A 16201-nucleotide genomic window follows, 5' to 3' on the forward strand; every position below is an offset into this window, starting at 1 on the left:
TTGAAGTTTAAAGTGGGTACCAAGCCAAAGAGTCCTTGTCTTATCCAAAGGCAGGCAGGGTAACATGAAGTACATTCTTTTGACGCAGGCAGGGACCAAACCACCAATTCATTGGGCAGCTATTCCATCCACTAGACCAAGGAGAAATGCTGAGGGCCATTATGTTGTTACTTCTGGGGTTGAACGTCTTCAGAATCCCACTTTTGTCCACTAACTTAACAACAACAGGAAGCAATATAAAGAAACATTATTTATTTATAAATAATGCAGTGGGACTGTACAAGTCTCAGGTTGACAAGTCGTGCTGCTTGTCCGTACACAACTTACAGGAAAAACAATAATGAAATTGTTTTAGAAATAATGGACAAGATCATCACAGGGTTTGGGCTGAGGTTCATCTTTCTACTGACATAATAGTCCTATTACATGTTTGTGCTGGTCAATGTTATCACATTATATTGTATAATCTTGCCTATATGATCTATCACGAAGTAACCTATTCTCAAATGAGAATGCCAAAAACAATCATGCCCGATTTATCAGAGTAAATTAAGTCAAACTGTATCACAACAAATACCTTGGATTTATTTGCAACCAAATTTGGTTTCTGAAGTAACTTCATTTCTGTATCAGATTTTAACACAATCCGTTTTGCTAATAACAGCTCCAAGTTTGCATTTGTCTTCTCAGCATTGTGCCATCTGAATTGGAAAATACAAAACTATGGCAGCAAATCTGGTAGGAGGATGAAAGCTGAGGATGCAAAGTGCATACCTCATTAGTCAAGACAACCAAGATCTATTTGACACAAGGTTGATGGGAAGATGTGACTGCGTTAAGTGAGTATTTCAGTCATATCACGTAGTTGGGGCTTGTGTCAGCAGGAACAAGGAGTCTCAGCTCAAAAGCATTTACCACTTTGGGGAGGGTCTGCTGTTGGCAACCAAGGGTCAAACATGTGGGAGTCTTGGATTCAAACTAACAAGCAGCAGATCCTGTAAAGGGACGTAACTCTGCAAACTTAACTGACACCAAGACCACTGGCTCCTAAACCCCTAACTCCCAGAAGCCATTTTAATTTTGCTGACATTTTACCCTATAGCCCTTTATAAAAATATTTAATAATTATTCCACCTTATGATATTTTTTAATTTTTTATTTTCACCTCCCAAACCCAGAACCCTGAGAAGATTCAGCCTTGTGAACAGAAGGATTTTTGTGCCTAAGACAACCAAATGTTTTGAAAAAGTTGAACTATCATTCTTACACACAACCTACACATCTCTCACACAGCACTTACATATGATGTGCTAAATCCTCATCCATCCATCACTAAACATTCTCATTTCATACTACATCAAATATTTACACAGAACCTGGGTGGGGTTGATGAGCAGAGTTACCTGCCCTTGTCTTCACAAAGGATTGAAGAACTCCCGTCATTTCATCATGCCTTGTCCATATTCTGATAGCTTATTTACAATACATCAAGCTGGAGTGAGGATTCCCGGAGAAGCAGTTCCAATTGAGAGTCCCATCTATTTCTGGTTTGCTGATATTCTGTTTTGGCTTTATAACAAACACTCTTGATAAACGTATGTTACATATTCACTCTTAATTATGGATCAAATCAAGTTTTAATTCCACGTCTTCACAGATTATTGTAGCAACACATGACAGACGTGATTTCAGTCACTAAGTGAACTTGACCTTCACAATAAGCGTTCCACAAATTAATATTCTCAAGGGACTGGGATTTTTGGAGACTGTTCTTAGATGATAGCTGCAAAAATATTTCAGGACAAATCCAGTCCAGAAATTTATTTTCTTCTGCAAGACCTGAGGATATTTTATAATATATATTTTAAAAACATAATCCAAGACCCTTGAGAATAAAAGGTGGTTGGCGCCCTAAACTCAAACAAGCTAATACTTGTCACTGTCAAAAAATTCCATCCCTCTGTGAAATCTTCAAGGACAAGAGCAGATAATCCTGTAGGAACACACTAAATAAAATGTGACTGATATCCGAAACATGTGGTCATAAAATCGACAGAACTGTCCAAGGATGCTTCAGATTCCAGGAACATGTCTCTAGTCATAGGACTTAAGTATCTGTCTAAGAAACAGCATATAAACACTAATTCCGCTTAATGAGTTATGAATTTTTTGTCACACAAACACGGTGACAAACAATTTTTTATCAAGGAGCGAAAAATAGAGAGATATGTTTAAGCCTGGCAGCTCTCACTGCACAAAATATTATTTCTCTCAGTTCAACGTAACACAGAACCCTGTGAATGGGGTTCTGTACAAGCAGTGTATGGAAGTAGTATTTGAGATGACAGGATTGCTGAAGTTGATATTAAAATTATGGGCTAAAACTAGTGTACTTATGTTACTGATGGAAATGGACAATTTCTTAGAAGCAGCCTGCAAATGTAGAAATTCATAATGCTTTCCTTCATCACAAATAGTTAAATACAGACTTTCACACCCTTCACGGTCACTCGTCACAAGAAAATAAACACAGTCACAGAAATCCTGTCTGTTTCAAATCCAAAAATACACATTTGCGGTAGTACAAAGCATTTTTAATTTATTTACAGCTTCATAATCTTCACCCATACTTGTAAATATTTCAAACCAAAGTACACAAAACATAATAGTACACAGAAGTCTGCCTCGCGTACACGGGAAAGATCACGCATCCCGTCCCGGTTATCTCCCTTGGCAAATCACAGTCATGCCTTTTGGTCTGCTGGTTGACCTGGTTTAATATAGATCACCTCCACATACACGCAACATATATATGCAGGGTAAAGTTTGTAGTTTGTACTGTAAATATATACCAACGCCACATCTCACAATGAAACAGATCTACTTTGAACAATGATTTCACCACAATGGTGAACAACAAGGTGCCCTTGTACAAAACAACTTTTTGCTAAGGTGATCTTAACTAGTGTACCTTAACATACACTTCAGAGTGTCTTAGCGTTAAGGTTGTTTTGTGCAAAGGCACCAAGATGATTTTCTTAAAACACGATGCCTCATCTGTTGCCCTTGACAACTTGTGATATTGTCTGCAAACAGTAACCTGCATATATATAAGCACTGTCTGAAATGATCTACATAAACACACATATTCATTCATATTGATGTATGGGGACGAATCCCCTAGCACAAGACTCGGTAGCACTGATGCAGGTCAGTGGAACTGCGGAACAGCTGGAGGTTTTAGGCCATGTAATGGTAGTTGGTAGGGTTGTCCTTGTCTCGCTCCATGTAGTCACGGTCAATAAGGCTCTCGATTCTTTTCTTCAGGTCAGTTGACTGAAACATTCATCAGGATTATCAATTTCAGTATCAACATACAGTGGAGCATTCAGTTTGTGCAATTTAACTCCTGAGTCAGCAATATTCGAGGTATATGATAAGTAGAGAATACCACACGAGGTCTCATTACATACGAATTATACAAAATGAGTGTCATTCCTAGCGAAAGCGAGGTCAGAAACCATAGGAAGGTCACAAGTTTCGTATGAAATGAGACCGAGTGTGGTATTTTATTTATTACCCACGTCTTACATGCATTAAATTGACAAAACAGCGTATTTTTGTTATTGTTATGGTTTCAAACCGAAACCGGTTTCATAAAGAGGTTGCGGAAGAATTTTGTTCTGTCATTCACTTTTGCATGACGTCACACTGTACTGACGACGTCACTAAGCCATTCTCGTCTGCTGCCTTGGTAACCGACGTCACGATGCATGCCAGTGGTCATCGCCTCGTACAGTAAGCTACTCCGTAGCACCCCTTTTCTTGGTTTCCACTTGCTTCACTCGGCTAACATCACTTGTGGAAACATTATGTTTATGTTTTTCGATGTTTATAATGTCTCAGTTCTACACTCAATTAAACAGCGATCAACAATGTTTGCAATGTTTACGTTCCCACAATGCATATAAGTTGTAGAATGAATGAATTCACGTGTTTGTTAGGAATGAATAAGTAGTTCCGTCACAACGTGACCTAATTGACAGGTCATCGGTTATCCAATCAAATCGTTAGAATCTCAGGTCACGTCAATACGACACAGGTCAACACAATACGACACTCGTGTGACGTACGAGATTAGTATGCAACTACACATATGTTGACCACGTGGGTAATAACATTTTGTAAATACTCAAGTTTTCACCAGAAATTTATTATTCCGTGAAGCTAAGCAAGAATGAAGATACCACAATTAAATATCTTCCACCTTATCAGCATACAACCTGACCATAAGCAGAGGTTAACCCTGTCTGATTCTATTCAAATTAGTCTAAAGACATGGTAATATGAATATGGTATCAAATTGTCATGCAGTGGCATGTTCACATTTAAATATATGATATTGCTAAAAGTGGCGTAAGGCCAAAGGAGTGAGTAAGTGAGTGAGTGAGTGAGTGAGTGAGTGAGTGAGTGAGTGAGTGGAGGTGAGGTGAGGGGTGAAGTGAAGTGAAGTGAAGTGAAGTGAAGTGAAGTTATACGCCACACGGACACTACAAATGAGCTTCACACATTGTACCCATGTGGGGAATCGAACCCGGGTCCTCAGTGTGACAAGCGAAAGCCTTAACCACCAGGTTACCCCACTGCCACAACACCAATGAAAACTACACACAGTGACCCGATGAGATGTAAACTGGCCCAGTTTAGCCATCATGTTGCATATCACCTACAAATGCCTTCCAAGACTACATGATAGATTCAGCTCACCTTGACTGGAAATTTGAGCTGGTTGTAGAGCTCCGCCATGAGGAGATTGTGACTGAGTGTTTTGCGGGTCTTCATGATGCGGACGATGGCGGCATCAACTTGGTACTGCCGATCCTGGAACACTCGTTCTGTTGTGCTGGTGTTTTCCTCTTGCTGTGGACAGATAGTAATAAACAGAGAGTGAGTGGACATTGATAAACACTGTAGTGTCATTGCAGAGAGTAACGTTTAATAGTATCACAGCATGTAAACATACAGTCTGGACCAAGCAATCCAGTAATTGTTTGTTGTTGTTGAACACTACAGTGCAGCCTGTAAGGAAGCAAGTCTTGACCAGTCAATTAAGGGATTAACACTGTGAGAGCAATCCTCAGCATACAATGACATGCTACTGACCCAAGTGATCGGTCTGGACACTCAGTTTGGTTACCTCTAATGACCAGCACAGGCAGCTGGTGACATACTCTAGCCAGAATCACCAAGGGTGAATCTAGTGACTTCAGAGTGTACAAATTTACCGGGATTCTGGCATCCTTGACTTCAGGAATACTCAACATGACAACCGCAACTGAGGGTGAGTGCTGTATGCTAGTCAGCAATATCCAAGCTATCTCACGGTGTGGTCAGTAATTCATAATTGGCTGTGAGTGAGTATGGTTTTTCGCCGCTTTTAGCAATATTCCTGCAATATCACGGCGGGGGACACCTGAAATGGGCTTTAATTAGGCTACTCCAGCTCCCCTTGTAGTAATGCATAATGGGCAAAGCAAACAGGCGGTTGATAACATGAGCAACACTCAGTGATGTCAAGGTAGAACAGAACCCGCAAAGTCTCACACTGTAAACACCAATCCTTCCTGGCTTGTCTGTCTGCCATACTAGCATTTCTGGTGATCTATTTAGACACACAATCCCCAAACGGGCAAGACACGGGGTTGTTGATTTGGTTGACGCATGTCATACCATTTTCACAAATGTCCAGCTATATTATGCATGGCTACAAACCGTTTCCTTCATCTGAATCTGGTTAATCTTGATTCTGTACAGCTTGTGTTTAAAGTCATTGCAGAAAGAAAACTTGTCGTCATCTTCCACTTCCTTCCCCTGAAAACCAACAAAAGATGTTACCATGGAAAAGGTACACCCGAAAACAGCATTTGTCTTTGAAACACCATTATGTAATCCAAAAGATGCTACCATTACAATGGTGTGTCAGGACTTGTAACAGAATAACAAAGATTTCTATACCAACAGCTATAGCCACACAGTATAAAATGCTGTAGTGTTCAATATTTTATTTGTCATTAGTTTTAGATTCATAAATTCTGATTTTCCTTACTTCAAATTGGAATCTTTCACTGTAATTAACAATGGACTTCGGCGTAGATATTTACCTCCTGATATGGATGTACAAAAAACTTAGCTCCAGAAGTCATGAGTCTATAAAATGGTACGGGTTATGAACACCTCAGCACAAAGACTGTATAACCTGTAACCTGACCAGATTTAGATAAGACAATAGAGCTATCAAGAGGTGAGGTGAAATTGGGTTTAACGTCGTGCTTGAGAATATTTCTGTCATATGACGACGTGCATGCGTGTGTATGTGTATGTGCGGCTTCTTGTACTAGCCCAGACTGAAGCTGGTTTTATAGTGCTAGCCCACTGAGATACCATGCCGCAGTGAAGCATGAATACCCCACTCAGAGAAATTATACTGACTCCAAGCCGACCAGTCCTTGTTGTACCCATTAATGCCGAGCGCCAGGCAAGGACCAACAAGTACCCTATTTTAACGTCTCTTGGTATGACACGGTCGGGGATCGAACCCGTGACATACCGCTCTCCGGGCGGACGCTCTAACCACTACACTAAGGAAGCGGTCCAGAGCTATCAAGAAATGTCAGTACGATCACAGGTATCTTTACTGAGACCTTACCTTTGGGATCTTGATAAGAACTCTTGCCTTGCCACAAGCCAGAGACTGCAGAGTGCGACGCAACTCACTGTCCGCTGTAAGAACAGGCATTTGTGTTAACAGCGTAATTGTGAAGGGACATGTTTGCCGGGTTAGCATTGACTGAAGTCTACATATATGTTCCACAATACTCATCAGGTTCAAAAAGAGGAAATCCTCAAAAGGTGAGTGAGTGACTGAATGAGTAAGGTTTTGAGCAGATTTTAGCAATATTCCAGCAATATCACTGCGGGGGACACCAGAAATGGACTTCACACATTGTACCAATGTGGGGAATCAAACCCGGGTCTTTGGCATGACGAGTGAACACATTAATCACTAGGCTACCCAACTGCCCCTTCCTCAAAAAGACTCGAACTCACTGAAAAAAACCCGCCCCTTGCAAGTAAAAAGTCCAATTTCACATGACAATATTCCAGCAATGTTACGCCTGTGATTACGTGCATGTGTGTCATAAGAGGCGACATGCAGAATTGAGTGGTCAGGCTCACTGACTTAGTTGATACATATCATCACATCCCAATTGCATAGATCCATGCTCATGCTGTTGATCACTGGATATTCTTTTCCAGATTCATTTAAATAGCTGGAATATTGCAAGCAAACAAACAAATTTTAAACAATATGTTGGGATATACTGTAATATTGTTTGTAATCCACTACCAGAATGTTAATGAAAGATGCAAACAACTGTAAATGTGACATACTGATGGCTGTGGCTGTCTTGATTTCGCTGTACGTGTAGTCATCACCTTCATTGAACAGTAGAAGACACAGAGACTGGAAGAGGGACACCTGGAGCTCTTTCTTCACCTGCAGCACAACATCAGAAGGTTGAGGTGAACATTGCATCTTCAAGTCACAGGACAACACTGACGTAGTGAGTATGAATCTACACAACTCATTTCCAGAGTTGGTCTGATGTTTTCTTTACATTCTACGTTGAAGTGAATGTTTGATCATGAACCGTTAGATTGTGATTCACTGGTATGATTTTGACCCAAACAGACTGTAGTGAGTAGGAATTTACACAACTCTTAGTAATACTCAAACAATGTTCCAGGTAATCACTGGTGGTGGACAAGTGAAATCGGCTTCACATACTGTACCTTGGGGAATCAAACCCACATGTGGCCTTGAGAACACAATGCCATAGGATACTCACCCCAGCTAATGTGACCTTGAGATACAATACCCTAGGATACTCACCCCACAAATGCGGCCATGACAACACAATACCCTTGGATACTCACCCCAGCGAATGTGGCTTTAAGAACACTATGCCCTGTCATACTCACCCCAGCGAATGTGGCCTTGGAAACACAATGGCCCAGGATACTCACTCCAGCAAATGTGGCCTTGAGAACACAATGCCATAGGATGCTCACCCCAGCTGTGGCCTTGAGAACACAATACCCTAGGAAACTCATCCCTGCAAATGTGGCCTTGAGAACACAATGCCATAGGATACTCACCCCAGCAAATGTGGCCTTGAGAACACAATACCCTGAGATACTCACCCCAGCTGTGGCCTTGAGAACACAATGCCCCAGGATACTCACCCCAGCAAATGTGGTCTTGAGAACACAATGCCCCAGGATACTCACCCCAGCTAATGTGGCCATGAGAACACAATGCCCTGAGATACTCACCCCAGCTGTGGCCTTGAGAACACAATGCCCCAGGATACTCACCCCAGCAAATGTGGCCTTGAGAACACAATGCCATAGGATACTCACCCCAGCTGTGGCCTTGAGAACACAATACCCTAGGAAACTCATCCCTGCAAATATGGCCTTGAGAACACAATGCCATAGGATACTCACCCCAGCAAATGTGGCTTTAAGAACACAATGCCCCAGGATACTCACCCCAGCAAATGTGGCCTTGAGAACACAATACCCTAGGATACTCACCCCAGCAAATGTGGCCTTGAGAACACAATGCCCCAGGATACTCACCCCAGCAAATGTGGCCTTGAGAACACAATGCCCCAGGATACTCACCCCAGCAAATGTGGCCATGAGAACACAATGCCCTGAGATACTCACCCCAGCAAATGTGGCCTTGAGAACACAATGCCCCAGGATACTCACCCCAGCAAATGTGGCCATGAGAACACAATGCCCTGAGATACTCACCCAAACAAATGTGGTCTTGAGAACACAATGCCCCAGGATACTCACCCCAGCAAATGTGGCCATGAGAACACAATGCCCTAGGATACTCACCCCAGCAAATGTGGCCATGAGAACACAATGCCCTGAGATACTCACCCCAGCAAATGTGGCCATGAGAACACAATGCCCTGAGATACTCACCCCAGCAAATGTGGCCATGAGAACACAATGCCCCAGGATACTCACCCCAGCAAATGTGGCCTTGAGAACACAATGCCCCAGGATACTCACCCCAGCAAATGTGGCCTTGAGAACACAATGCCCTAAGGTAGGCTGCCACTGCAGTTTACGACCGCTGTGCTTCCCGAGGTAAAATCTTTTGAACACTTCTTGGAACTGAATCATCTATAAATGAAATAAACAGTTGTATAGCTACTTCTCTTTGAGCCAAGTAAACAATCCAAGGAATACTGTATCCAGTTACTATGAAAGAAAGACATGAAACTTGAAGAGACATTATTACAACAGTGAAAGAACTCAACTTTAAAAAGAACAAGATGTCTTCAAAGGGATGGCAAGAGAGCATAACAATATGGGAGCACCATTTCCATAAAGAAGTTATACATTGTTTGTTTGAAAGTTAATGCTGCACTAAGCAATATTCCAGCTATATGGCGGTGGTCTGTAAATAATCGAGTCTGTACCAGACAATCCAGTGATCAACAGCATAAGCATCAATCCACAAATTTGGGATACAATGTGTCAACCATGTCAGTAAGTCTGACCACCCGATCCTTACAACAAGCCTGGATTGCTAAAGACCAATTCTAACCCAGATCTTCCTGGGTAAGAAATACAACAGATCATTGATGTAACAAAACCTTACTTCAAACTTTTTGGACAAATTCCCATCTTTTGATTTTCAGAAGCAGAAATTTTAATTCACATCCATAAATAAACAGTAAAATGGAAGAGGCCAATTTTTCAGCTACAGTGAAACCTGACAACACCGGCACCTGTCTAATCCGGCACACTGTCAAAACCGGCATAGAAATGTGGTCCCGCCATTTTACAATGATATTATGATCATTAAACCATTGTCTAATCCGGCACCTGTCTAGTCCGTATTCCGGCACGACTTTCCAGTCCCAACACGCAAATTTTAACTGTAATTAACACTGTCTAAACCGGCATGGGTATGAGCAGTCCAATCAAGGACCCATAATGCAATACAATAAATAATCCTCTTTGCACGCTAGATAACTGCACAAGCTAGATGATTGCGTGGTGAATCAAACGCTAAATACATTCACCTTATCAATGACTTTGATACTCAATTACAAAAGATCAAAGGCATTATAGAAATAAAGAGATTGACAAGTGTAAATGGCAGCTATGTTGGAAAATGATCGTCACTGTCTAATCCGGGACCCTGTCTAAACCGGCATATTATTTCGGTCCCGTGGTGTGTCGGTTTAGACAGGTTTCACTGTATATGGCGGCCGTCTGTAAATAATCGAGTCTGGACCAGACAATCCAGTGATCAACATCAACATGAGCATATATCTACACAATTGGGATACGATGACATGTGTCGACCAAATCAGAAAGCCTGACCACCCAATCCCACTTGTCGCCTTTTACCGCAAGCATGGGTTGCTGAAGACCAGCTCTAACCCAGATTTTCATGGGTATACAAGGTTTAGTGCCAAATGCCCATAGATCAAGTAATGAAGTTATTGTGTTGTCATCTCTCACCTCTGAGGGTAGGTGGACCTCCATGGGTTGATATGTAGGCCAGTGGCCCATGGTGAGGATATTCACCGTCAGATCGATTCCACCAGGGGCGTCCTGGTTCTGCATGAACTGGGGACAGACACAAACACACTCAAGTTTCATTTCTATCACATTTACACTAAAACAACAAAATAGTAATAAACAAAATGAATGCTTTAATGCTGGGCTGGTAATGGTCTGTGAGGAAATTCCTGTAGTAATATGGTGAGGTCCAACAACAAAATCTGTGTCAAAATCCATAAATCCTACAAAAGTGAATTTGAATCTTAGCAAAATTATCAGTTGATTTCATTGCTATTGTATTTGGACAACTGTAAGCAGTGTTTTCCCATCTTAACAGATGTTTACTGTAGTTCAGCCTGGCCTAAAAATGTTTGCAACTACTCGCCTAAACATGGTTCCTTTTCAGGGCCTTGTTTCACAAAGCTCTAGTAAGCCTTTGATCTCGTAACTTTTCTCGTAGCATTCGAATCTCCTATACTGTAACATAGGAGGTACGAATGCTACGAGAAAAGTTACGAGATCTTAGGTTTACGAGAGCTTTGAGAAACGGGGCCCAGTATTTTTACATGAACTGTTATTATCTAAACACATGTTCACTAGACTACAGCTATAGAATGCAATATATATCGAGCTATATATTTATCATGCCAACTTTCACAAACAGATTTCTGAATACAAAATGAAAGGGTAGTCTAGACTCATACTTGTTTAAAGGCAAGTGTCAATTCTTTTGACAGCTCCATGTCCTTAAACATTCCTTCCAGCTTCCCGGTGAAGGCTGCACCACACTCTGGTCAACAGAAACAATGATGTGTCACACATAGAGTCATGCATCTCAACAGCTGTAGGTTTTACCACAGCAAATACAAGCTACATCCTCGCATCTTGAAAATAATGAAATCTGGACCAGACATCCCAATGATTGACGTGAACAACACCCACCCAAACAGAGTATGAGAACATGATCAGTCAAGTCACTGACCTGGTTGACCAATTGCATAAGTCACCCTTTGTTGTTGTTTTTTTTGAAAGCTGTACTCTTTTATTATATGGGTATTTATATAGCGCTGTAGTCCATCCCACATGCATGCTCAAAGCACTTCTTTGTTTGTCCCTCGATCATTGGATGTCAATCTCAACGGCACATCATATTATCAATCTCAACTCCCTGGGGAGCATACAACTCTTGCTGCCACTCGGTGCACTGAGTTAATGTGACTTTCTCATCCTAACGAGGTACCCATTCACAGCTGGGTGGACTGGGACACATAGTCACAGTACTCTGTTCACGTTTACTGCACATTGCTATATAGTCCAGGAGGAGGCCGCTGAAAAATTTCAAATCGTAGCCTCCCCAATACTGATTTTGTTTGACACTATTTTCAGTTAGTATGATGTCTTGGGCTCATGAAAAGGCCTGTAATACTCTCAGATTGTGGTATCAGTTTTTTTTTACAGGCCATTATATGTGGTGGGGGTCTGCGAGCATTTTAGTCACATTTTGTTTTCTCCCCGACCACACCTCAAAGTTAATCATTAATAGTTTTACTACTATCAATCTGATCACTTTCATTTTGACTTTTGTGTACTGCTAAAGGATGTAGAAATTATTTGACATAATTTTGTTTTGAAAAAAAAATCAAAATGGCCGCCGTTTTGTCCGCCATTTTGTTTTGTCGTGTTTTGCCTTCTCAGCACTTCAATCTACATAAAAATGAACACTGAATGTTTCCATTTACATCCAAAGTTGATACTTTTGATGTGTTTTGACACTTGTTTCTCCTAGAGTGATGGCTTGGGCACAAAACAAGTCATTTGGTTGGTCATATCGTGGTAATTTAATGTTTTACAGCTTATTCTTTGAGTCAGGGGTATTTTTGCAATTCTCCGACTTTTCATGGAAATGTGTGAGAGTGATTTATTTAATGGCAGTTAACATTATTTTTGTTACTAAAACAAGTTCTTTTTGGTTTCTCTTTACTTCTAGAGTGACGACATGTTATTAGGAATGTTTACATATTACCCAGAATTCAAAATGGCTGCCAAAATGGCCGCCATTGTAGTTTAACTACATATACTTATTGGAGGACTAAATTTGTACTGATATGAAATCCAAACAACTCATATGGTGTCTAATGTTTAATACAGTATAGAAATAGAGCTAAATTTCAATGATAGGGTCAGTCAAAGCTTCACATTCCTAAAATATTTGATGAAATAACATTATCCAAAAGTGTTTGAAAACTATGCTTCATGGCCAATAACTACGTCTAAGCTTTGGTTGTAGGTATTCAAATTGTTCTATCAGATAACTCTTAATCACTTTTGATACAACCATTAGCTTGCAATTAACCCTCTTTTTCACTTTCTTTCATTTCATATGTTACTTCATGTCAGAATCGGACCTGTGAAGATCCGGGTTAGAATTGACCTTCAATAACCCATGCTTGTCGTAAGAGGCGACTAACAGGATCTAGTTGTCAGGCTCGCTGACTGGGTTGACACATGTCATCGTATCCCAATTGCACAGATTGATGTTCATGCTGTTGATCCCTGGGTTGTCTGGTCCAGACTCGATTATTTACAGACTGTCGCCATATAGCTGGAATATTCCCGAATGCGTACAACTAAACTCACTCACTCACTCATGTCAGAATCGGAGTCATCTACTGGCAACAAGTCAAAGGTGTTCAGGCAACAATCATCTGCCATACAAATAGACATGCCTCTGCGCACACTATATCATTCTTTCTGCTGGCATGATGACTTTTTGCTTTTACACGATGTCAGTTCAACCAATCCACGGGGAGCAGGATCTCTTGACATCAGAATAGTTGACCATCACAAATGCTCCAACTATGGTCAACTGGTGAAGGAATGTTCGTGATTGGTTGCAGAGACTGTTTCCAAACATGGACTTTGTAGGTTACTCGTTCAATGTGACTGTTGGTAGTTGGTTGGAGGTTTTCATTCAATATCTTGTGTCATCTGCAGACATCACTGGATTATTTGGTACATGCATAGAACTCACAAACTGGCCACAAGATGTAATGAGTGTTTCTTGAACATCCAAATTGTCATCCATTTGTTGTGTGAAGCTTCTCATCCCTGGGCTTTACAGCCTTTTTTGGGAATCAATGTAGAAAAGGTTTTCAGGTTCAGTCGATGTTAAGGTGACCACAAGTTTGTCCTGGAAGAGTTCAATCGACTACTTATCTAGTTATCCCTTTGCTCTGCCCCAATCTGTTTAACATGCAAGAGGCTGTGAATCATATCCTTGGGGACAACAACTCCACTTCCAATGTTCACAAGATGCAGACAATCCAAATTGTCACCCAATTGTGTCAATGTTTGTTAGTGATTTTCAGAGGACTTCTGTAAGTCAATTCCACATGTCGAACGTTCTACACGTTCTAAAATGGAACGGAGTAATAACGTATTAAAAATGAGATTGCCATACTAAGAACGGAATTGCCATACTACGAACAGAATCGTGGCGGACGTAGTGCAGTCCGGCATCAATTGCAATACGTTTGTACACAATTTCCACCTGGTCCATCCCGTTTGCAGAACTCTACTGAACTCTAGTTAGTCGCTATTCCAAGCAAATATGTTCAAAACAAAAAGAATCGTTCTGAAGAAATTTGTAGTACATGGTTCTAACAGTTTGCAATGGGTTCTCATCACGTTCTACTCGTTGTTAGTATGTTTATGTAGTTCTCATGCCGTTCTTACTATGTCAACTCTGTGTGCATTACGAAATGACAAGGTAGGGTATATATACATGCGTTTTTAACATGGTCGTCCTTTGGGATAGAGTTTCTATGAACAAGTTTGCAGCTGTCAAAATATTGAATGCTGGTTTCCTGCAATTTTGATCGGAAGCAGAGCAAGAGTACAATGAGTTGGTAGAGCAAGAAAGAAGGAAAACACAAGAACTTGTTGGGTGAGGAACTGGCTTAAACCTGAGAGGTGAATAGCTGTGGGACATTATCATCAACTGATGGAGGAGCTCCGCCTTGATGATCATGAGTCCTACAATTTCTTGAGAATCACCCCTCCCATGTTTGATGAACTTCTTGAACGCATTGACCCCTTTATAACTTAGATGTTCACCCTTCTTCTTCCTTGGAGGCATGGTGATGTCAATGTTTCCACCTTGAAACTGAGAACGGAATAAGAATGGGCAGGGTATTTATATAAATCGAACCAGGAAGTTATTGCTATTACGATTGCACGCACTAGAAACGGAGTGAGAAAGTAGTGAGAACGGAAAGAAGTGCCTGAAAATGAGTTGGTTTAGAAGAATGAGTTAGAACGGGGTTGTGCGTATTAAGAACGAGATAGGTTTAGTTCAGAAGGGAAATAAAGTGACTATGGACGGGATGGGACTGCTTGAAAACGTTGTCCACACTGGCTGAACGGACAATTTTACCCACTCTAAACGTAACACCAACTGTCTGGGGGTGGGGTAAAGACGTGACAGACGTACTGAGAACTGTTTATGATCAAACTAGCATTGTAATTTATACAAAAGTTACACGTTCTATCCCGTTCGAGCTCACTTTACAGTTATTCTTTGGACAGGGCAGGACGTCCTAAGAACTACATTGGTGTGACTCAGGCTTTACCAACAGGTAACACCATCGTTCGTCCATACATGCTACAAGACTAGACTTGTTGACAGGACTGCTGATGGGTTTGTCCCATTGTCTTGGCAGTGGTTTGTTTTTGACTTCTAGCGCCGTTGGCGATCCTCTTTTGATTTGCTCCCCTGCTTTAGTCCCAAACAACATCAACTCTAATGCAGTCTGTTCGGTTCAGAATTGAAGTGAAGTTGTCCCAATGCATATCAGCCAAGTTTCCAAATGTGGAAGCAGCTTCCTTTCTGAACATTTGCAATTTTGCCATTCCATCAACTATATGAACTGGCAACATTCTCTCTTCTGCTAGTATAAGCAGCGAAGGACCAAAAGCTTCCTTTTAAAGTTCATTTAACAAACCGCTTTTGATGTTCTTTCTTAATGTTCCATCTGAATGAGCCATTGTGAAATGAACACTAGAAATGTCCATGTTCACATCAAGGTTGATGACAAGTCCATTCAATCTTCCAAATGAATGATGTCTGCATCTTGTGAACATTGGAAGTGGAGTTGTTGTCCCAAAGGATATGATTCACAGCCTCTTGCATGTTAAACAGATTGGGGCAGAGCAAAGGGATAACTTCATAAGTAGTCGATTGAACTCTTCCAGGACAAACTTGTGGTCACCTTTACATCGACTGAACCTGAAAACCTTTTCTACATTGATTCTCAAAAAGGCTGTAAAGCCCAGGGATGAGAAGCTTCACACAACAAATGGATGACAATTTGGATGTTCAAGAAACACTCATTACATCTTGTGGCCAGTTTGTGAGTTCTATTTCATGTACCAAATAATCCAGTAGTCTGTAGATGACACAAGATATTGAATGAAAACCTCCAACCAACATCCAACAGTCTAAAACATCACATTGAACGAGTAACCTACAAAGTCC

General features: G+C 41.1%; 1 protein-coding gene across 1 annotated transcript in view; it reads right to left on the reverse strand.

The window, feature by feature from the left end:
- Nucleotides 1-237: 237 nt before the first annotated feature.
- LOC124277032 (cullin-4A-like) overlaps nt 238-16201 on the reverse strand; it is a 47547-nt gene continuing 31583 nt past the window's right edge. Inside the window, exons 15-22 of the mRNA XM_046712683.1 lie at nt 11370-11455; nt 10624-10731; nt 9157-9270; nt 7453-7558; nt 6707-6780; nt 5773-5871; nt 4768-4920; nt 238-3336 (exon numbers count right to left, since the gene is read on the reverse strand). Of these exons, the coding sequence (XP_046568639.1) occupies nt 3241-3336; nt 4768-4920; nt 5773-5871; nt 6707-6780; nt 7453-7558; nt 9157-9270; nt 10624-10731; nt 11370-11455 (836 nt within the window). The 3' untranslated portion in view covers nt 238-3240. The remainder of the gene's footprint in view (nt 3337-4767; nt 4921-5772; nt 5872-6706; nt 6781-7452; nt 7559-9156; nt 9271-10623; nt 10732-11369; nt 11456-16201) is intronic.

Source organism: Haliotis rubra, unplaced genomic scaffold (genome assembly GCF_003918875.1).
Source record: "Haliotis rubra isolate DU_JTF1 unplaced genomic scaffold, ASM391887v1 Scf217, whole genome shotgun sequence".
Taxonomy (NCBI): domain Eukaryota; kingdom Metazoa; phylum Mollusca; class Gastropoda; order Lepetellida; family Haliotidae; genus Haliotis; species Haliotis rubra.